At 45.3% G+C, this 24,779-nt stretch overlaps 1 protein-coding gene across 2 annotated transcripts in view; it reads right to left on the reverse strand.

Moving 5' to 3' along the window:
• Window positions 1–2,128: 2,128 nt before the first annotated feature.
• LOC143291123 (V-type proton ATPase subunit H-like) overlaps window positions 2,129–24,779 on the reverse strand; it is a 33,120-nt gene continuing 10,469 nt past the window's right edge. For both annotated transcript variants that reach the window (XM_076600757.1, XM_076600756.1), the window contains exons 6-14: window positions 23,947–24,051; window positions 23,143–23,240; window positions 20,326–20,439; window positions 16,128–16,212; window positions 12,639–12,817; window positions 11,563–11,688; window positions 10,330–10,431; window positions 8,304–8,417; window positions 2,129–3,772 (exon numbers count right to left, since the gene is read on the reverse strand). In XM_076600757.1, coding sequence (XP_076456872.1) covers window positions 3,700–3,772; window positions 8,304–8,417; window positions 10,330–10,431; window positions 11,563–11,688; window positions 12,639–12,817; window positions 16,128–16,212; window positions 20,326–20,439; window positions 23,143–23,240; window positions 23,947–24,051 — 996 coding nt within the window. In that variant the 3' untranslated portion in view covers window positions 2,129–3,699. The remainder of the gene's footprint in view (window positions 3,773–8,303; window positions 8,418–10,329; window positions 10,432–11,562; window positions 11,689–12,638; window positions 12,818–16,127; window positions 16,213–20,325; window positions 20,440–23,142; window positions 23,241–23,946; window positions 24,052–24,779) is intronic.

Below are 24,779 nucleotides of genomic sequence, written 5' to 3' on the forward strand. Positions count from 1 at the left end.
CCGCAAGGGTCAGACTAGTTCCTGTTAAAAACTGAATTTCTAAACGAAAGTCAATCCAATTTAGTCTGGCTTTGAGCTACGCCAAGGAGGTTGCAGGCCATATATATAAAGGCTGAAACAGAGAGTTGTGCAACAAATCACTGAAACAAAACCACATCTGACAAACACTTTGTTTAAAACCTGGTTGGGAGAAAATGGGAAGAGAGAACCGAATGCGATGAAAGCCATGGTAAAATAAATAACCCCAGAATATATATATATATCTAAATGTCTGTGGCGTGGACCGCTCAGTCACAATTGTCACAAAAAGGTTTCCCACCAAAGGAAAGGTTACCAAACACACACACACCATGTTCATGCAGTCACACTGATTGAATAACAACAACAAAAACAACTGAAAAAAAAGTAAAGTAATGAATGAAAGTAAACAAACAATACCACTATCCATCAAAATATGACAGTTTCACAGCTGCTTCCAGAAAATGTGGATACCATTTTGATTGCACAACCAAAAATAATTAACATACTCCAGGACAGTGCATATATCTGAGTGCTTCACAAACATCAAATGTATACTGTAACAATATAGGTGCTCTGTGCACAAGTACATGTAATAGAGAGAGAGAGGAACAGAATGTGTATATGTGTCTGCATGTGTGTATACATGTGTATGAAAGAGAGAATGAATGTTTAATGCATTTAGGCCATGGGCACATGTACATATATCGGGAGTTTGGGAGAGGATTTATAAGTAGAGAGAGAGAGGGAGAGAGAGAGAGAGAGCATGCAGATGAATATTGCGTCTGTGTGCAGTCATGCGGAAAAGAGCTATCAATCACCAGCCTTATGCTTACACATTCAAATGTAAAGACTGCCATGAAGTATGAAAACAGCACCTGAAAGAGAAGGTCTGTGGAAGAAATGAAGATAGCCACTGATCACACTCCTTGCGGCAACTTACAGGACTTACCATTGTAACATTTTCTTCCAGCACAGAAAAAGCCTTCCAAAAAACAAACAAACAAACAAAAAAAACCCATCTGCTTCTGACAAAATGATACCAAACAATGTGTCATTCAACCATGATGCTGGCTGCAGAATTTTTTGCCACATTACATCTTTATCAGAAATGCAAACTGTAACCTAGCATTTGTGACAAGCACATCCTGTTTTCTCACAAAACAGTCAATATACAAGCTATTTGCTTAATTACAACAAAAGCTCCCCCCCCCCCCCCCCTTAATTTCTAACATTGCACTGAAAGTTCATGTGCTAACAGCATCCTCTAACATTGTAAAATCTCATGATACAATCTTGCTCCTTGCAGAATGGTATGTCGCTTGTCTCTATTGTTTGGATGATCTCTTTCTAGAGACTCACTTGTGATGTAATTTTGCAATGTTAGTGGATGATCTCTTTCCAGAGACTCACTTGTGATGTAATTTTTGCAATGTTAGTGGATGATCTCCTCTTTCCAGAGATTCACTTGTGATGTAATTTTTGCAATGTTAGTGGATGCTCTCCTCTTTCTAGAGACTCACTTGTGATGTAATTTTTGCAATGTTAGTGGATGATCTCCTCTTTCTAGAGACTCACTTGTGATGTAATTTTTGCAATGTTAGTGGATGCTCTCCTCTTTCTAGAGACTCACTTGTGATGTAATTTTTGCAATGTTAGTGGATGCTCTCCTCTTTCCAGAGACTCACTTGTGATGTAATTTTTGCAATGTTAGTGGATGCTCTCCTCTTTCTAGAGACTCACTTGTGATGTAATTTTTGCAATGTTAGTGGATGCTCTCCTCTTTCTAGAGACTCACTTGTGATGTAATTTTTGCAATGTTAGTGGATGCTCTCCTCTTTCTAGAGACTCACTTGTGATGTAATTTTCGCAATTTTAGTGGATGATCTCCTCTTTCTAGAGACTCACTTGTGATGTAGTTTTGCAATGTTACAAACACTTATGTGTTCTCTCTCAGTAGCAGTTTCAGTTTCAGTCGCTCAAGAAGGCGTCACTGCGTTCGGACAAATCCATATATACTACACCACATCTGCCAAGCAGATGCCTGACCAGCGGCGTAGCCCAACGCGCTTAGTCAGGCCTTAAAAAAAAAAAAAAAAATTATTACTACCCTTTTTTTTCAAATTATAATTATTATCTATTTATTTATCTATTTATGTATTTATTTACTTATTTATGTACGCTTATCTATTATTTATCTCAGTAGCAATGCAGCAGAATCGGTTAAGTACTGGACTTCTGATCCAGAGTTCACCAGTGATGGAAGGCCAGGGGCCCTGTTTTCAGCATGGTGTTGTGTCTGTCGGAAAGGAAAGGAACTTTACTCCCGATTTTTGCCTCACTCTGGCCAGGAGTGTTCGAACGGGGGTACCTGACTTCAGCCAGGGAGGGTTTAGAAAGGGCAAGGGGGGGGAGAGGGCACGGTCCCGCCTTCCTGTGTTGATTCCTAGACAATCAATCATCAATTCCCTGTCCCTGTGGGCCATAACAGGGCGCCATGGGAACTTGACCTTTCTCTCTCAATAACTGTGGTGAATTAACATAAATGATATGCAACAGGGACAAATAGACAGCTATGACCGACCCATGTCATTCGGGTGTTGAGGGAAGAGGAAGGTTGAAGGTTGGGGGTGGGGGGGTGGGGGGGGGGGGGTCGACAAAACAATAATGAACGACATAAACTATGGATTTCCAAAGATTACGGACCTTTGTTTTAGTAATCCCGGTTCAATCTTTGGTCAGCATGTGGTAGGATTAGAAGCGTTGGCGGATTTCTTTCTCGCTAGAACTCCCAACCATTCCTTGCTTCTCCTTCTCTTCAGACTCTCTTCTCAAAGAATTTACATCAATCACAGAATCAACATCAGATCTGAATCCTGAGCATTACAGAAAAAAAAAAAAATCTAACTCTCCAATAAATGTTTTTTCTCCAACAAATGATAAATATATAGGCAAATGTGCAAGCACATTTTGTACACCATGTGTGTGTGTGAGAGAGAGAGAGTATCCATGTGTGTGTGAATGTGCATGTCTTCATTTATTTGCACGTATGAATTATTTTTGTCTGTGCATGCACACAGTCCATGTTTGGTACATCCCAAAGCAAATGCAGATCTCAGAGAATTGCTTGTATAACTTGCAAAAGCTTGTGTAGCATTCCATATTACAAAAAAACTGAAAGAATTTGCACAACACCAAGAGATTACGACAGATCACTTTTCCAATGACTTCATGAACAGGACAGCTATGTTCATGTCTACCCCAAGCATTCAGTACTTTATCTACATGGCTACACATGATACAATCAAATCGACAATCTATTCTGACTGACCTGGAATGGAATTTGTACTCCTACTACGAAACATCCAAATGATACCAAACAGACATGCAGACACATGTCATCCTCATATACATCCAAACATCATCACACACCATCACCCTCTGTCAGTCTGCATAACTTTTTCTTCCTCAATCAATCATTTTTTTCCTGGCTTTTTCCCCCCTCATGAAATGATCTTCTAAAGTAAAACATGAATTTCCAGATCTGCCCCCAGTATTATCACGGATATGCAGGAACAAATGTGCTAAAATCTTGAGGGCTAAAAGGATCTGTTTACACACGCAGAGCGTGTCATACAATGATCTGTGTAAAGGATGACTGTGCGCCCTGTTTGCTCCGCTTCACGCTTTGGTGTCGGACACCAACGACTTTGGCTGGTGGTCTTCTGCTGTCATCTTCTTCCCCAGGTATTCCCTGTGCATGACAAAAAAAACAAACAACCATATGCATGGTCATGGGCAGTGCGTATGCATGGAAGGAAAGGGGGGAGGGGGGAGAGGGTAGGGCAGGGGGGCGGGGGGGGGGGGGGTGAGTGCACTGTATTGTACTGCATTTCTCTGTTCTCTGTGTGAAATTTTGGCTGCTCTCTCTGGGAAGATCACATCGCCACAGTGTAGTGCCACTCATGAACTTTTTCATTTATTCTCTGAATGCCTGTGACTGCAAGTGCACACGCATTTAAAAGTGCGCATATACACACATGTGTATGTGTGGTTGTGCCTGCATGTATGCACACAAGAGAAAGACGGATTCAGTGAGTGTTTCACTTTACAAGCTGACGGAAGTACATACATGTATTCACATGTATGCTTTGCTGCTTACGTGGAGATGCATGCGTCTGCATACAATTTGTGGGGGTGGATGGATGCCTCTATCAGTGTGTTGACACACACAAGAGACAGCGTTTTCTGTCTTCTTCTCTCTGGCATAAGAGAGACGAGTATGCACAGAGAGAAAACTGCCACACAAACACAGTCATAACAAACCTCATCGTCATCACTAATGCTTACAAATACCGCAGGAGGAAAACGATTCATGATCAAATAAAACTGGCATGAAAGGATCAAATTATTAACCACTGTTACAATCTTATTTGTCAGCATGAAGGACATTCTGCTGCAGTTTCAAAAATGAGCACACACACACATACACACACACACACACACACACACAAGCATACATACATGCACACAATGTGCATATGCACACAGAAATACATCTGTGCACACAAACACACACAGAGACACACGCACACTTGACACCATCCATCTATGCAGCGCATAAAATACTGACATTAAGATCATTTTGTGCAAACCAACAGCCCCTCCCAATATTTACTTTTTTCTGTCATCCATATCTTTTTCTTCTATAAATTTGGGTGAAACAAAACTTTCAATACATGCGTTTTAGCTTTAAAAAAAAAAAAATCTCCCAAGCATATTTTTATCTGCATATATGTGTATCTGTTTTTGTACTAAGTGTGTATGTGAGTGTGTGTGTGTGTGTGTGTGTGTGTGTGTGTGTGTGTGTGTGTGTGTGTGTGTGTGTGTGTGTGCGCGCGTGTGCGTGTGTGTGTTTGTGCGTGTAAGCATATGTGATGCGAATGCATACATGCTACCACCAGGGTTGAGTGAAGGAGACACCGCCACATTCACACAAAGAAATGAAGAGACAAAAACACACATACGCAGGGAGAGAAGAGTGAGAGGGGAGACATATACACACAGAGAGATAAGAACAGAGGGAAAGAGGAAGAGAGTGACACACACACACACACACACACACATATATACACACAGAGATGGTCAAAGAAAGACCTTACAGGGCTGCTTTCATGTCACAAACAGAGATCAGGCACCTTCCTAAAATCACTTTAACAACGGGCACATACCTATACCAGTTATCCCCCATAATCCATAGTAAATTTTGATCTGTGAATGTGCAGCTCACTTTCAACAAATTTCATTTATTTCAAACACCCCATGCAAACCATCAGAACAAACCAACCAGTCTGCTGCAGTCAGTCAAACATAACAGAAAAAAAAACATCCATTCTTAAAACAGGTGACCCACAGTGCTAGGGAAACTTCAACAACAGCAACAACACGATTTCATGAAACCAATCTGCATCCTAAGGAAGCACCAACAAGACCGTGGGACAGGCACAACAGCTGAGTGGTCACAGCGTTGCATTTTCAATCTGACGGGCTTGGGATCTTCTTCTTCTTCTTCTTCTGCGTTCGTGGGCTGCAACTCCCACGTTCACTCGTTATGCACACGAGTGGGGTTTTACGTGTATGACCGTTTTTACCCCGCCATGTAGGCAGCCATACTCCGCTTTCGGGGGTGGGCTTGGGATCGAATCACGGCGGCAGCACCTCATGACTCTTCTTCTTCTTCTTCTTCTGCGTTCGTGGGCTGCAACTCCCACGTTCACTCGTATGCACACGAATGGGCTTTTACGTGTATGACCGTTTTTACCCCGCCATGTAGGCAGCCATACTCCGTTTTCGGGGGTACCTCATGACTCAAGTGCAAAGATTCTTCCTATCTCCCACGTCCACAGGTGCTACAAGTGCCTGAACCCGCTTCATGTGTATAAGCACATAGAAGATCAAACACACACATCTAAGACCCCATGATCCATGTCAGTTCAGTTCAGTGGGTTATGGAAACAAGAACAAATACAGTTTACACCGTAACCCCCACTCCCCGAGAAAATGAAGTAAAGCTGCCTACATTGTGGGAGTAAAAACACTCCAACATGTCAGATTTCAACTTGTACATACAAGTGAACATGGAGTTGTAGGCCATGAATGCAGAACAACAACAACAACAAGATCAAGAAAAAAACCCGAAAAACACTAGAAACAAGAATGATAAAGCATACTGATATCATTCGAGTAATTACATCAGTATTCCTTTTCATTCTCGTTCCTTGCAAATCTGCAACCAGCCAAAACGTAACCAGGCCCAAAAAAAAACTTCAAACGTATTCTGCACTCAAGAGATGTGCACACAAGACAAGCCATGAAGACAGCCTTGCTCTGGATGGCTGCTAATAACAAAAAGAATCCATGCCAGAACTCCCATCATTCACACTCACCTGCATCACATTTAATATATATCTCAAAATCATCACGCCTGGCAAAGATTCAATATATGTCTCAAAATCATCACGCCTGGCAACGATTTAACATATGTCTCAAAATTATCACGCCTGGCAACGATCAACAACAAAACTCAACACATATATATATGTGTGTGTGTGTGTGTGTGCATGTGTGTGCGCATGCATGTGCATGCACGTTTGCACACCTCTGTGTGTGCGTGTATGTGCGTGTCTATGTATATATTATGCGTGTGTATGTATACATTATGCTCATGCATGTGTTCTTGTGGGCTTTTTATTTTAAGCGCATATTGTCTGTTCGTATTTAAAATTTTCACATGTAATAACATGCCCGACACACAGCAAGTCATACTCTGTATACAACACACATCCTTCTTAATGCACACAAGACAAATGTACCCAATAAACAATGTCTCACAACACTTCTCTTTGAAGTAACTTTCTTTCTGTTTATAAAATCTTCTCATTATTATTTTTCAGGGGTAACATTTCTTATGCAACATACCCTGGCTGTCAGAGGCCTCCGTGGCAAAACGGGTTATATGCACTGAACTTCTTATCAAGCGTTCACCAGTGATCAAGGTTTGAGGCCCTGTTTCGAAATGGCGTTGTGTCCTCGGGAAAGGAAATTTTCTATCTAAATTTACGTTTAAATAACATACTTACCGTGACCCAACTAGTGCAGACTCCGGCAGGGGTGTGACATTCCTGTCCTGTGCAAACTACTATCCGCCTATGCGGAGAAAAAGAGAGCAACTACGGCTGATAACCTCCTGGAAGTAGGTAACCTCCCCTTTGTCCCGCTAGTTAGCGCCCTCTTTTTCTGGCAGCCATCTCGACACCTGTTCCTGTGCTCCGCATACGGCTAAGTTTTTTTCATATTTCTTTCTGTCTGGAAAGACATTTTACTCTAAATTTCCTTCACTCCACCAAGCAACCTGACTGTAGATGGGGAAGATTGTACCCACGGAATGAGAGGACTGGGCCCCACCTTCCAGTGTTGAGCCCTAGACACAGTGGATATAACACTGCCCTGATGGCCGTTAAAGGGCCCTGGAACTTTTAACCTTTTTGCAACAACAAAAAAAACAAACAAGAGAGGCAAGGCCTTCAAGACTCACTTGTGATACACTTAAAAAAAAAAATCCAAGCTTTTTATGTATTGAGTATAATTTCAAAATGTAATGTTTAAGATGAGAAAGATCAGTTTAAAGCAAATTAAGTCCCCTAGCATTAATTACAGAGTCATTTCCCTTTTTTACTATCTGCACCAAAACGTTTGCAAAATAAATAAAACTTCCATGCTTAGCAAAAGAAGTTCCTGTTTGAACAAAAAATGATAATAATGACTGCTCTTGTTGTTGGGTCAGAATATCAGATCAAAGTGCCAAGTTTAGAGAATACAAAAAATATAAATATAACAGTAAATGCAGTTTGCATATAATTAGGCTTCATTTTTTATTTTTTTGTGCCCATCCCAGAGGTGCAATATTGTTTTAAACAAGATGACTGGAAAGAACTGAATTTTTCCTATTTTTATGCCTAATTTGGTGTCAACTGACAAAGTATTTGCAGAGAAAATGTCAATGTTAAAGTTTACCACGGACACACAGACACACAGACAACCGAACACCGGGTTAAAACATAGACTCACTTTGTTTACACAAGTGAGTCAAAAAAGGTACAGAATAACCAAAGCACCACACACACAGCTGTGAAGCTCTCTCTCACACACACACACACTTAACGGCATGGCCTCCAAAGATGTTTCAAAAACACAAGGACAGCGCATTCAGGAGCAGAGGCACGTACCAGTTGTGGACCATCAGTTTCTGGACAGCGATGAGCGCTTCGTAGCGCACGTTGGGGTCTGGGTGAGTCAGGTACTGCATCACCAGCTGCTTGGCTCCAAGCTGCTCTATGATGCTGTGGACAGGCACAAACTTGTTTTCAGTTTCAGGGTCTCAAAGGAGGTAGTCACTGCGAGCGTTCGGACAAAGCCATGTAAGCTGCACCACATCTGACAGGCAAATGCCTGACCAGCGGCATAACCCTACGTGCTTGGTATACTTTTTCTTCTTCTTTTGCGTTCTTGGGCTGCAACTCCCACGTTCACTCATATGCACACGAGTGGGCTTTTACGTGTATGACCGTTTTTACCCCGCCATGTAGGCAGCCATACTCCGCTTTCGGGGGTGTGCATGCTGGGTATGTTCTTGTTTCCATAACCCACTGAACGCCGACATGGATTACAGGATCTTTAACATGCATATTTGATCTTCTGCTTGCATATACACATGAAGGGGGTTCAGGCACTAGCAGGTCTGCACATATGTTGACCTGGGAGATCATAAAAATCTCCACCCTTCACCCACCAAACGCCGTCACCGTGATTCGAACCCGGGACCCTCAGATTGACAGTCCAACGCTTTAACCACTCGGCTATTGCGCCCGTCTACGCGCTTAGTCAGGCTTTGAGTGCATGCGTGTGTATTTGTGTACCGGATGAGCAGACGCTCAGTCTGACTTCCCAGTCAAACTTGGGAGAAAGGAAGAAGGAGGGAATCAAAGACAACGCCTGACTGATTATGCTCTAACTGAGCAGTTATAACCTGCAAATTTTCAAGGACTGACAAATTGAAGAAAAAGAAAATCAAACACAACTACGTCTTACTGATTATGCTCCAACTGAGCAGTTATAACCAGTGAATTATCAAGGATTAACAACAACAACAAAATCAAACACAACTACGTCTTACTGATTATGCTCCAACTGAGCAGTAGTAACCCGTAAATTTTCAAGGATTAACAAAAAAACAAAAAACAAAAAATCAAACACAGCTATGTCTTACTGACTATGCTCCAACTGAGCAGTTATAACCTTTAAATCATCAAGGATTAACAAATTAAAAAAAAACCAAAAAACAAAAACAAGACGTCTTACTGATTATGTTCCAACTGAGTATTTATAACCTGCAAATTTTCAAGGATTAACAAATCTTAAAAAAAGAAAATCAAACACACCTACGTCTTACTGATTATGCTCCAACTGAGCAGTTATAACCAGTGAATTATCAAGGATTAACAACAACAACAACAACAACAAAATCAAACACAACTACGTCTTACTGATTATGCTCCAAATGAGCAGTTATAACCAGTGAAGTATCAAGGATTAACAACAACAACAACAACAAAATCAAACACAACTACGTCTTACTGACTATGCTCCAACTGAGCAGTTATAACCCGTAAATTTTCAAGGATTAACAAAAAAACAAAAAACAAAAAATCAAACACAACTATGTCTTACTGACTATGCTCCAACTGAGCAGTTATAACCTGTAAATCATCAAGGATTAACAAATTTAAAAAACAAAAAAAACAAAAAAAAACAAGACGTCTTACTGATTATGTTCCAACTGAGTAGTTATAACCTGCAAATTTTCAAGGATTAACAAATCTTAAAAAAAGAAAATCAAACACAACTACGTCTTACTGATTATGCTCCAGCTGAGCAGTTATAACCTGTAAATTTTCAAGGATTAACAAAAAACAAACAAAAAATCAAACACAACTACGTCTTACTGATTATACTCCAAATGAGCAGTTATAACCTGTAAATTTTCAAGGATTAACAAAAAACAACAACAAAAAATCAAACACAACTACGTCTTACTGATTCTGCTCCAACTGAGCAATATAACCTGTAAATTTTCAAGGATTAACAACAACATCAACAAAAAAAAAGGATCAAACACTTACGTATTAATAAAGAAAAATTTTATTAAAAAAAAAAAAAAAAAAAAAAAATCAAATAAGCACAACAACGTCTTACTGTTTGCCTCTAGGGTAGTAGCGAACGTATTCCCCGATGTCGTGAGCGGCCACAGAGAGCACCAGAGCATCCCTGCTGGTCTCCAGCAGCCGCACCAAGATCCTGACACACACACCATGAATGCTATTCTTTCTATCCCCCCCCACCACCCCCACCCTCCAGTCGTAAAACATTTTGCCATTCTCGTGCATATTCAACACGTGATTTTAACATACAATCAAACAAAAAAAAAGTATTAATATTTGCCTTTTTCACATACATATGTGTATGTGTGTGCTTTTAAAACACTCAAGCAAACAAAATAGTATATTTGCCTGTGTCACATACTTGTGTATGTGTCTGCATGTATACATATGTGTGTGTGTGTGTGTGTGTGTGTGTGTGTGAGTGTGTGTGTGTGTGTGTGTTTGAGTGTGGCGAATTAAGCGTTGATGTTATGTTGGTGGAAACTTGATTTAATTCAACTGCACATGGGTTGAAACAGATGAAGGTGAACTGGCCCTTTGATTCACCATTATTTTGTAGTACGATAAATGGTTTTCACATCTGGTGGTGAGGATGATGACACCACAATGATGATGTTAATATGACTGCGTGATGACGCTGATGCTGATGACGCTGATAATGACAAGGAGTAGGATTAAAAGAAAAAGTGAAAAAAAAAAAGAAAACATAAAAAACACCAGAATACCAAATAGGATAGTAAGCACATAATGTACATTTGCTCTCTTCCAATCCTTTGTAAGTCTTACTTTGAAACACACACACACACAAACACAGACACACACACGCATAAGCACAATACAACTGATCACCAGACCAAAAGTATGTCGACTCAACCTCTTTCTCACTCTTTACTCACAAAACCAACTAGTCAAACACAAACGCACATACGTACATATATATGTATTACACCCACTAGCACACACACAGACACATACACACACACATCTGTTTAACACACACACACACAAACTCAAACCACAAAGCACATCCACCTGCGCGTGCACACACACACACACACACACACACAGAGTTTCAGTTTCAGTTTCAGCAGCTCAAGGAGGCGTCGCTGCGTTCGGACAAATCCATATACACTACACCACATCTGCCAAGCAGATGCCTGACCAGCAGCGTAACCCAAAGCGCTTAGTCAGGCCTTGAGAAAAAAACCAACAAAAAAAAAACCACACACACACACAGACACATACACACAGAGAGAGAAGAACTCACTTCAGAAGCTCATAGTTCTTATCATTGAGACGGATGGCATTCTCTCTCCAGAACCGATCAGTCCTGTGCACTGGACTCCACTCCAGGTTGCCGGATTTCACCTCACTGACGTACTCATCAAACGAACTGCAACAATACCAGGTTATAATATGGATTCACTTTGTTTACGCAAGCTGAGTCAAAAATGGTCACACATGCAAAATGTCACAGGTCTGTAGGAGTATACGTATGCGTGACTGAAACTTCAGTGAATGACACAGGAAACAAATGATGAGCGCCCAATAACTGCTGTCAGTCAGTTCTTCCCAGGTAGGCAGCCTGTTGTGCAAATTATTCTGTGTTTGTAAAGCGAGTAGAGCTTGGTCTCAGTCCAAGAATAGGTGCTTTTTAAGTATCCATATGATGATGATTGATCATCATCATCATCACTATGACCCCCTCCTCCCCCCCCCCCCCAACCAACCCCCTCCCTCTACCCCCAACCACACCCTTCCTCCCTCCCTGCCCCCTCACCTGAGGTCCTGCACGGAGGTCTCCAGCTTGGCACTACAACTCCCCCCTCTCCCTAATACATTCCCCCCCCCCACTCCCTCCCTCTCTGCCTCTCTAGCATGGCACTACAACTACCCCCAGCCCTCCAAGACCCTCCCTCTCTGCCTCCCCCACCCCCAACTCACTCGTACCTGAGGTCCTGCACGGAGGTCTCCAGCTTGGCACTACAACCTCCTCCCTCCCCAACACACTCTCCCCCCCCCCCTCAATCTCTGCCCCCATCCCCACCCCCCCATACCTGAGGTCCTGCACAGAGGTCTCAAGCTTGGCACTACAACCTCACCCCTCCCCAACACACTCCCCCCTCCATACTCCCCCCCCAGCCCCCCACCCCCCCATACCTGAGGTCCTGCACAGAGGTCTCAAGCTTGGCACTACAACCCACCCCCATCCCCCCAAAAACACCCCCCCTCCCCAACTCACTCCACCTCCCTTCCCTCCCTCTCTGCCCCCCCCCCCCCCAGCCCCCACATCCCCCCCAAGACCCTTACTCCCCCATCCCCACCCCCCATCCCCGCCCATACCTGAGGTCCTGCACGGAGGTCTCCAGCTTGGCGCTGATCCACTTGATGTCCTCCTCCAGGTCGGGGTCCTCCCACTTGCGGGCGTCCAGCAGCTCCAGCTGCTTCACCACCTTGCAGCGCACCATGGACAGGGCGTACTCCTGGGTCACGGACCGCTCCTCGGGCTTCTCCAGCATGTTCTGGACACCATGCCGCAACATGCCAGACGTCTACTGCTGTTGCTGACGGGCGCAATAGCCCCGAGTGGGTTATCTCTTTCCGGGTGACGGAATGCGTAAGCATTCCTACATAAAATGTATTCGGTTTCAGACGATGTGATGGAATAGCATTTTCCAAAAATAAAAATCCATCACGTGCTGTACATGTGATTTTGTGATTAGCCAAGCAGGGTGTGCTATTCTGGGTCACTCCACAACGGAATGGTATGATTGGCCAGCCTGGTGGTGTGGTAGGGTGTGGTGTGGTGTGTACTGTAGTGTGGGGTGGTGGTGGTGGTGGTGGTGTGGTGTGGTGTGGTGTGGTATGTACTGTAGTTTGGGGTGGTGGTGGTGGTGTGGTAGGGTGTGGTGTGGTGTAGTGTGGTGTGTACTGTAGTGTGGGGTGGTGGTGGTGGTGTGGTAGGGTGTGGTGTGGTGTGGTGTGGTGTGTACTGTAGTGTGGGGTGGTGGTGGTGGTGTGATAGGGTGTGGTGTGGTGTGGTGTGGTGTGTACTGTAGTGTGGTGTGGTGGTGGTGGTGTGGTAGGGTGTGGTGTGGTGTGGTGTGGTGTGGTGTGGTGTGTACTGTAGTGTGGGGTGGTGGTGGTGTGGTATGGTGTGGTGTGTACTGTAGTGTGGGGTGGTGGTGGTGAGGGTGGTGTAGTAGGGTGTGGTGTGGTGTGGTGCGTACTGTAGTCTGGGGTGGTGGTGGTGGTGTGGTAGGGTGTGGTGTGGTGTGGTGTGGTGTGTACTGTAGTGTGGGGTGGTGGTGGTGTGGTATGGTGTGGTGTGTACTGTAGTGTGGGGTGGTGGTGGTGAGGGTGGTGTAGTAGGGTGTGGTGTGGTGTGGTGTGTACTGTAGTTTGGGGTGGTGGTGGTGGTGGTGGTGGTGGTGTGGTGTGGTGTGTACTGTAGTGTGGTGGTGGTGGTGGTGGTGTGGTAGGGTGTGGTGTGGTGTGTACTGTAGTGTGGGGTGGTGGTGGTGGGGGTGGGTGGTGTGGTGTGGTGTGGTGTGTGCTGTAGTGTGGGGTGGTGGTGTGGTGTGATGTGGCATTAAGAGATGTTATGTTCTGCACGAATCACACCATGCCACACCGTGCCAGATGTTTACCACTGCTTTTGCTGTCAGTGTCTGCCTGCTGTGCTGTGATGGGTTGGGGTTGGTGTGGTGTGGTACGGTGTGGTGTGGTGGGGGTGCTGGTGTGGTGTTGTGTGGTATTAAGTGACGGTTGTGTTCTGCACGAATCACACCATGCCATGCCATGCCATGCCAGATGTTTACTGCTGCTTTTGCTATCAGTGTTTGCCTGCTGTGTTGGGTTGGGGTGGGGTGTGGTGTGGTGTGGTGTGGTGTGGTGTGATGTGGTATTAAGTGATGTTTATGTTCTGCACGAATCACACCATGCCATACCGTGCCAGATGTTTACCACTGCTTTTGCTGTCACCGTCTGCCTGCTGTGCTGTGATGGGTTGGTGTTGGTGTGGTGTGGTACGGTGTGGTGTGGTGGGGTGGTGGTGTGGTGTTGTGTGGTATTAAGTGACGGCTGTGTTCTGCACGAACCGCACCACGCTATGCCATGCCATGCCATGCCATGCCAGATGTTTACTGCTGCTTTTGCTATCAGTGTTTGCCTGCTGTGTTGGGTTGGGGTGTGGTGTGGTGTGGTGTGGTGTTCTGCAAGTTGGGATGGTGTGGTGTGGTGTGGTGTGGTGTGGTGTGGTGTGGTGTGTGGTGTGGTGTGGTGTGGTGTGTTAGTGTGTGGTGTGGTGTGATGTGTGGTGTGGTGTGGTGTGTGGTGTGGTGTGGTGTGGTGTGGTATTAAGTGATGTTTGTGTTCTACATGAATCACACCATGCCACGCCATGCCAGACGTATACTGCTTTTGCTGTCAGTGTCTGGCTGATGAGTTGTGGTGTGGTGTGGTGTGGTGTGGTGTGTGCTGTGCTGTGGAGTGATGTGGTGTGGGGTGGGGTGGTATGTTGTGGTGTGGTGTGATGTGGTGTGGTGTGATGTGTGGTAGTGGGGTGTGTGGTGTGGCGTGTTGTGTTGTTGTTGTGTGGTGGGGTGGGGTGTGGTGTGATGTGGTGTGGTGTGATGTGGTGTGGTGTGGTGTGATGTGATGTGTGATGTGATGTGTGGTGGTGGCGTGTGTGTTGTGTTGTGTTGTGTTGTGTTGTGTAGTGTGGTGTTGTGTGGGGTGGGGTGGTGTGTAGGGTGGTGTGACGTGATGCGGTATTAAATAACGTGGTGTCGTTGCTGTTAAGTGATGTGTCGTTGTTGTTGTTGTTGTTGTTGTTCTTGTGGTTGTCTTCTTTCTTTGCGTTGTTGTGGTGATGGTGGTGCTGTGGTGTTGTTCTTGTTTTTGTTCTGTTGCTGTTTCTACACTCTTGTTGTGGTGTTGTTGTGCTGCTGACACTGTGCTGCTGCTAGTTGTTCATGTTGCTGATGCTGTTCTTGCTGTTTTAAAGAGCTGAGCACGCTCTCGATGTCTGACTCGCGACTTGAGTCAGTGCGCACAGATCAGGCAAACTGCCTCCTTTCTTCTTTCTTGTTTTTTTCTTCTTTCTTTCTAAATAGATGTGGTAGAGCATGTATGGATCAGTCCTCACATTTTTGTGTGTGTGTGTGTGTGTGTGTGTGTGTGTGTGTGTGTGTGTGTGTGTGTGTTTGTTTTTTTTGCTGCCCCATCATCTGCACCGTTCCAGTGGCATTACTCCCACGCCGCTCATTTAGATTCCCCCATACACGGCCACACCCAGGTTCGTCCGTCACAGTTCCAGCGTCGGCAGTCCACAGGGAACCATCGATGTTAGGTCGCCAGGAGGAGGCCACACACCAGAGGAGACCCTGCACTGCTGCTGAGTCACTTCGGTGGTGTTCAGGGGTGCCTGTTCTGATTTTAGCATACTTAGGACACCACCTACTAAGCCCCCTACTAACGACAATTATGGCTTAGTCGCGGAGCCAGACTGAGTGAGCGTCCCTCCCAGAGTGGACGACGAGCATGAATCTGCCGACACTGAAGAAACTGACAGGACTCAGCCCAAGCAAGGAAGTGGAGGGGTATCGAAAATGTGGTCACCATGAGAGCAGGGCATGAAAGGCCACAGACTCTGAGACAGTTTTGTTCATATTGATGATGATGATGAAGGAAGAGGAGGAGGATGATGACGATGACGATGTTGCTTTGGGAGGTCCATTAGTCCTCACACTTTGCCGCCTCCTTGAAACTGGCACTGGAACCTAACGATATACATAACAGAAGAAGAGATAAGAAAAAACACCAGCTCACCCTGAACAAGGCCAGAATGATGCGAGTCACCTTCTCTCTCTGCGTGCTGCTCAGAATGTCCGCCAGCACTGGGATCAGGTTCATTCTGAAAACACACCGTCAAAAAATCAAATCCGCTTGCTTGCATATGTGTATTTTGTATTTGTATTGCTTTTTATCACAACCATCAAATCAGCTTGTTTGTATATTTGTATTTTGTATTTGTATTGCTTTCTATCACAACCATCAAAAAATCAAATCCGCTTGCTTGTGTATTTGTATTTTGTATTCATATTTGTATTGCTTTTTATCACAACAGATTTCTCTGTGTGAAATTTGGGCTGCTCTCCCCAGGGAGAGCACGTTGCTACACGACAGCGCCACCCATTTTTTTGTATTTTTTCCAGCGTGCAATTTTATTTGTTTTTCCTATCGAAGTGCATTTTCTACAGAATTTTGCCAGGAACAACCCTTTCGTTGCCGTGGGTTCTTTTATGTGTGCTAAGTACACGTTGCAAACGGGACCTCGGTTTATTGTCTCATCTAAATGACAAGTGTCCAGACCACCACTCAAGGTCAAGTGGAGGGGGAGAAAATATTGGCGGCTGAGCCGTGATTTGAACCAGCGTGCTCAGATTCTCCCGCTTCCTAGGCGGATGCGTTACCTCTAGGCCATCACTCCACTGAGTGACAGTCAGGTGTGTCATGACTGTGGCCATCGGAACAGCAGAGGAGGCAACTGCTGTCCCTGACTATCTGGGCTAGAAGCAAGTTACAGTGGAAAGTGTCTTGCCCAAGTTATATCCGCTTTCTCTCTCGGCCAAGAGGACTCTTAAAGTCTCAACTCCCGAGAGCAAGGTTTCGGTTGCGCATGCGCACTAGAACCTATCCATAAAAGGGAAAGGGGCGGAGTTTATCTATAAAAAGCGCGAGCACGTGTCCGGTAGAAATGTAAACATGTGGGAGGTGAAAGCAAAACAAAGACCGACTCACTGTTAGCGGAGAAAGATATCCGTGTACTCCTGCCACACAATGTGGTCGTTTACGGTTGCCAACGTCGAGGGGCTGTCTGCATGCTTTCCAATTCTCACCAGACAGTACCACATGCTGGTGCTATTTTTATCTGACAGACACGTCTAGCGCAAACACAAACGGCTCTAGCTCCGCCCCTTTTCTCTGCATTCAAATTTTGTATTACGTGTAGCTGACACATTTTGTACTTTCCAAAGTCAATTCAGGTCTAGATTGGAAGCTGCTAGGCAAATCTCGCTCTCTGCCATAAATGAAGCCAAACCATAGCTTTATTAGGCTTTTATTTTGAATAAACCTTCACCGACGTCACAGTGTCAGACTCTGGTGAGAAACTGGCTTGATTCAAATCGCCCGCCATTTATAGTCCGGTTCAGGCTTTAATTTAGGACAGTCAGCGTTGGGAATGGTCCCCAAAGGCCAACTAAGCCCCCAAAGACTGCAGCACTAAGAGCCAGTGCAATTTGACCTCCTAGTTTTTGAGGGTTAGTGCCCTTCACAAAAGACTACGCTGTAAATGACTTCACACTGCAGTGGAAAAAAAACAACAACAAAAACCACTACTGATCACACAGCTCTCGACGGGCGCAATAGCCGAGTGGTTAAAGTGTTGGACTGTCAATCTGAGGGTCCTGGGTTCGAATCATGGTGACAGCGCCTGGTGGGTAAAGGGTGGAGATTTTTACGATCTCCCAGGTCAACATATGTGCAGACCTGCTAGTGCCTGAACCCCCTTCATGTGTATATGCAAGCAGAAGATCAAATACGCACATTAAAAATCCTGTAATCCATGTCAGCGTTCGGTGGGTTATGGAAACAAGAACATACCCAGCATGCACACCCCCGAAAACGGAGTATGGCTGCCTACATGGCTGGGTAAAAACGGTCACACACGTAAAAGCCCACTCGTGTGCATACGAGTGAACGCAGAAGAAGAAGAAGAAGAAGATCACACAGCTCTCATTTTGCTCTTGGCCCAGATGTATGCTTATGTGAATCTCGAATGTAAGCTGAGTGAGCCAGGCCATGTTGTTTACAGCCCAACAGACAACAAAGGGGCCATTTCTGGGCTCAACAACCATCAGAAACCATTTGAAAACCAGTAGAAGAGAACACAGAATAATGCTGAAAGGGGTCAAGCAAAACAACGTTAGAAAGGCCGGTTCATCCACATCTCGCTAAGTCAACGTCAAATCTAAATCAAGCTTGAACACTGAATAATGTCAGTGTAACAAGACAAACTCGCCCACGTCATCACAGTACTGAAAGGCGCACATGCCTGCTCATTCTCTCCTTCATAAAGGAACTGAAGTACAGACATCACAGACGCACGCGCGCGCACACACTCACCTGTTCATTCCCTCCACTAAGCCATACTGGAGAGATACACACACACACACTGACAAACAAACAGAAACACATACACACACTCATCCCCCCACACACACCCTGACATACACACACACACACACACACACACACACACACACTCACCTGTTCATTCCCTCCACTAAGCCATACTGGAGAGATACACACACACATTGACAAACAAACAGAAACACATACACATACATATACACACACTCATCCCCCCCCCCACACACACACACCCTGACATACACAATCACACACACACACAAAGACCTATTCATTCTCTCCTTGAGAGTGGAATTGAAGGACAGACACCACAGACACACACACACACACACACTGACACATATTCATCCCCTCCCCACCTCGCCCCCACCATCCCCTCCCTCCCCACACACATGTTCATTCTCTCCACCAGGATGGTGTGTTGAAGGAGAGACATTACACACACACTCACACACACATACGCACACACACACACACACACACACACACACACAACACACACTTATCTCCCTGCCACACCAACCTGCCCCCACCCCCAACCCACCCCACACACACTCACCTGTTCATTCTCTCCACCAGGATGGTGTGTTGAAGGAGAGACATTACACACACACTCACACACACATACGCACACACACACATACACACACAACACACACTTATCTCCCTGCCCCACCAACCTGCCCCCACCTTCCCCACCCCCAACCCACCACACACACACTCACCTGTTCACTCTCTCCACCAGGATAGTGTTGAAGGAGAGACATTACACACACACTCACACACACATACGCACACACACATACACACACACACAACACACACTTATCTCCCTGCCCCACCAACCTGCCCCCACCCCCAACCCACCACACACACACTCACCTGTTCATTCTCTCCACCAGGGTGGTGTGTTGAAGGAGAGACATTACACACACACTCACACACACATACGCACACACACACACACACAACACACACTTATCTCCCTGCCCCACCAACCTGCCCCCACCTCCCCACCCCCAACCCACCCTACACACACACCTGTTCATTCTCTCCACCAGGATGGTGTTGAAGGAGAGACATTACACACACACTCACACACACATACACACACACACACATATATACACAACACACACTTATCTCTCTGCCCCACCAACCTGCTCCCACCCCCAACCCACCACACACACACTCACCTGTTCATTCTCTCCACCAGGGTGGTGTTGAAGGAGAGACATTACACACACACTCACACACACATACGCACACACACACACACACACAACACACACTTATCTCCCTGCCCCACCAACCTGCCCCCACCTCCCCACCCCCAACCCACCACACACACACTCACCTGTTAATTCTCTCCACCAGGGTGGTGTTGAAGGAGAGACATTATACACACACTCACACACACATACGCACACACACACACATACACACACAACACACACTTATCTCCCTGCCCCACCAACCTGCCCCCACCTTCCCCACCCCCAACCCACCACACACACACTCACCTGTTCATTCTCTCCACCAGGATAGTGTTGAAGGAGAGACATTACACACACACTCACACACACATACGCACACACACACACACACAACACACACTTATCTCCCTGCCCCACCAACCTGCCCCCACCTCCCCACCCCCAACCCACCACACACACACTCACCTGTTCATTCTCTCCACCAGGGTGGTGTTGAAGGAGAGACATTACACACACACATACACACACAACACACACTTATCTCCCTGCCCCCACCAACCTGCCCCCACCCCCAACCCATCACCACACACACTCACCTGTTCATTCTCTCCACCAGGGTGGTGTTGAAGGAGAGACACCAGAGACAGAAGATGAGCTGATAGACGATCTGGAACCCAATCTTCTCGTGCCCCACCAGGACAGAAGAGATCCTGCGGCACAAAAAGAAAAAAAGAAAACTCTCCTCTATTCCCAGTTCCTACACCAGACTATCAAAAGTCTGAAAATGGACAACAACGTTTTCAATAAGTCTTTGATCAAAGTTGTCATGTGCTTTAAAAAAAACAAAAAAAAACAAAAAAACAAACCCACAACAACTGTGGATGAGATACACAATTCTAGCTGATAATATAATCTCTGAGAAAAACAAACAAACAAACAAAAAAATCATAATTGAAATGAACAAAAAATAGATATGCACATCTAAAACACTACCATCCTTGATTAACCACTCAGTTCATCTCATTTCTCTCACTAAAAAACAAAAAAAAAAACAAAACAAAAAAAAACCAAACACCACCACCACCAAAACATACACGCACAAATAACTTGCTAATATGCAAATATGTATGCATACACATGAATCTGTGACACATACACACACACACACACACACACACACACATGTACATTCACAAAACATGTAAATGTATACATGCTAATCTCTCTCACAGAAAAAAAAAAAAAAAAAAATTAAGCTTGCACATAATATATAAATCTCCAGAGAGAAGTCAGTGATGGTGATAAATGAACACCACAGACCCAGCAAACTGAAGGTGGAGGTGGGAGGAAGGTGGCAGAATGGTTAAGATGCTCAGCTGCCAATAACGGAGAGTCCGTGAGGGTGTGGGTTCGAATCCCGCTCTTGCCCTTCCTCCCAAGTTTGACTGGAAAATCAAAACTGGGGGTCTTCTTCTTCTTCTGTGATCGTGGGCTGCAACTCCCACATTCACTCTTACATACGCGAGTGGGCTTTTACGTGTTTGACCGTTTTTAACCCGCCATGTAGGCAGCCATACTCCGCCTTCGGGGGTGTGCATGCTGGGTATGTTCTTGTTTCCATAACCCACCGAACGCTGACAAGGATTACAGGGTCTTTAACGTGCGTAGTTGATCTTCTGCCTGTGTATACACACGAAGGGGGTTCAGGCACTGGCAGGTCTGCACATATGTTGACCTGGGAGATCGTAAAAATCTCCACCCTTTACCCACCAGGCACCGTCACCGTGATTCGAACCCGGGACCCTCAGATTGAAAGTCCAACGCTTTAACCACTCGGCTATTGCGCCCGTCAAACTGGGGGTCTAGTCATTTGGATGAGACGATAAAAGCGAGGCCCCGTGTGCAGCACGCACTTGGCGCACTGAGAAAAGAACCCATGGCAATGACAATGCTGTCCTCCTGGCAAAATTCTGTAGAAGAAATCCACTCTCAATAGGTACACAAATATATAAGCATGACTAAACCGCGTTGGGTTATGCTGCTGGCCAGGCATCCGCCTGGCAGATGCGGTGTAGTGTATGCGGGTTTGTCTGAATGCAGTGACGCCTCCTTAGAAACTGAAACCAAAACTTAAAACAGCAAACTGGAGCCAACTCACACTGCAACGAACACCACAGTCCTCACACAATGAAGACAAAGGACAACACTCATACTACAATGAACACCACAGTCCTCACACAATGAAGACAAAGGACAACACTCACACTGCAATGAACACCACAGTCCTCACACAATGAAGACAAGGGACAACACTCACACTGCAATGAACACCACAGTCCTCACACAATGAAGACAAGGGACAACACTCACATTGCAATGAACACCACAGTCCTCACTCACACTACAATGAACACCACAGTCCTCACACAATGAAGACAAGGGACAACACTCACACTGCAATGAACACCACAGTCCTCACACAATGAAGACAAGGAACAACACTCACACTGCAATGAACACCACAGTCCTCACTCACACTACAATGAACACCACAGTCCTAACAAAAAGAAGACAAAGGACAACACTCACACTGCAATGAACACCACAGTCCTCACTCACAAACACCACAGTCCTCACACAATGAAGACAAAGGACAACACTCACACTGCAATGAACACCACAGTCCTCACACAATGAAGACAAGGAACAACACTCACACTGCAATGAACACCACAGTCCTCACACAATGAAGACAAAGGACAACACTCACACTGCAATGAACACCACAGTCCTCACACAATGAAGACAAGGAACAACACTCACACTGCAATGAACACCACAGTCCTCACACAATGAAGACAAAGGACAACACTCACACTGCAATGAACACCACAGTCCTCACACAATGAAGACAAAGGACAACACTCACACTGCAATGAACACCACAGTCCTCACACAATGAAGACAAGGGACAACACTCACACTGCAATGAACACCACAGTCCTCACACAATGAAGACAAGGGACAACACTCACACTACAATGAACACCACAGTCCTCACACAATGAAGACAAGGGACAACACTCACACTGCAATGAACAGCACAGTCCTCACACAATGAAGACAAAGGACAACACTCACACTACAATGAACACCACAGTCCTCACTCACACTGCAATGAACACCACAGTCCTCACTCACACTGCAATGAACACCACAGTCCTCACACAATGAAGACAAGGGACAACACTCACACTACAATGAACACCACAGTCCTCACACAATGAAGACAAGGGACAACACTCACATTGCAATGAACACCACAGTCCTCACACAATGAAGACAAAGGACAACACTCACACTACAATGAACACCACAGTCCTCACACAATGAAGACAAGGGACAACACTCACACTGCAATGCCGTCCACGTCCACAAACACCTGGCGGTAACTGTCAATCCTCATCATCATCTGCAGACACCTGGCCACTGTGCTGTGGTACTCATTCACCTGCAACATTCACCTGAGCTCTCACTATCAACATCATTACGTCATTCACATCATAAGCAGTGGTGTTTATCAGTATTGTGTTTGCCAGGTGATCACCTCATAAATCTGTTATATGATAGTCAGTCGTGTCCGACTATGACAAATCAGAACAGCAGAGGAGGCAACTGCTGTTCCGACTATTTGGGCTAGAATTTGATTATAGTGGAGAGTGTCTTGCCCAAGTTACATCCCCACTCTCTCGGCCAAGAGGGTTTTAGGAAAGTCGGCACTGGGATGGTTCCCAAAGGCCAACTCGCCCACAAGGCTGCAGCACTAAGAGCCAGTGCAATTTTGCCTCCTAGTTTGAGAGTCATAGTCCTTCACAAAAGACTAAGCTGTAAATGGTTTCCCACTGACTGGCGAAACCATAGATAATACAGCTCTCACTTTGCTGTTGGATCTGTTACAGTGTGTTCATTTACTGTGTCACGGAAAATTTTCCTCGTGTCTGAAAACAAAACCAAACAAAACGTTTCCCCCAAACGGAGCAAGCTGTAAAAGTGTTGTAAAATGTTTGTGTCTGATGTCATGGGGATCCCATCAGTTGATCAGAAGACGTCATCACTCTTAAGACTCCAAAGCCGGTATACACTGTGACAGTAATGTGAGTGTGCAGTGCAGTAACACGGGACTCAAGAGCGGCGGATGTGCCAGGACAGGTTCTTACCGGGTGTTTGAGCTGCTCCTTCAACCATATCAGATAGCTCTGCAGATTTCTCCGGTCCATGGGCTCTTTACTCCAGCAGGCTATTTTGGCCACAATGCGACTGGACTGAAGAGCAGAGAATAATAATAAAAAATTTTTAAAACACACACACACAAAAAAAAACACCATCAGTTAACATTCATCTGTGAGCATAGGCAGGTGAGACAGTCCATTTACAAGAGTTTGTTTAGGTGGACTTTGTTTTTTTTTCTAATTTTTCAAAAACCTTTCTTTATCTGCCCCGAGTGGAGTGATGGCCAAGAGGTAACGCGTCCGCCTAGGAAGCGAGAGAATCTGAGCGTGCTGGTTTGAATCATGGCTCGGTCGCCGGTATTTTCTCCCCCTCCACTAGACCTTGAGTGGTGGTCTGGACGCTAGTCATTCGGATGAGACGATAAACCGAGGTCCCATGTGCAGCATGCACTTAGCGCACGTAAAAGAACCCACGGCAACAAAAAGGTTGTTCCTGGCAAAATTCTCTAGAAAAATCCACTTCAATATGAAAAACAAATCAAACTGCATGCAGGAAAAAATGTTTTTAAAATGGGTGGCGCTGTAGTGTAGCGACACACTCTCCCTGGGGAGAGCAGCCCAAATTTCACACAGAGAAATCTGTTGTGATAAAAAGAAATACAAATACAAAATACAAATACAAATAAGTGGGGAACATGTACCCTAGGTCTAAAGCGAACTGGCACTGGACCCCAGACCCCTGAACACATCCTCCAACACTGCCCAACCCATGAAGCTCTACGGCGTCAAACCTGGCCAGGGGGCACAGAGCTACAGGCGCA

This window comes from Babylonia areolata, chromosome 16, assembly GCF_041734735.1.
Source record: "Babylonia areolata isolate BAREFJ2019XMU chromosome 16, ASM4173473v1, whole genome shotgun sequence".
Classification (NCBI taxonomy): domain Eukaryota; kingdom Metazoa; phylum Mollusca; class Gastropoda; order Neogastropoda; family Buccinidae; genus Babylonia; species Babylonia areolata.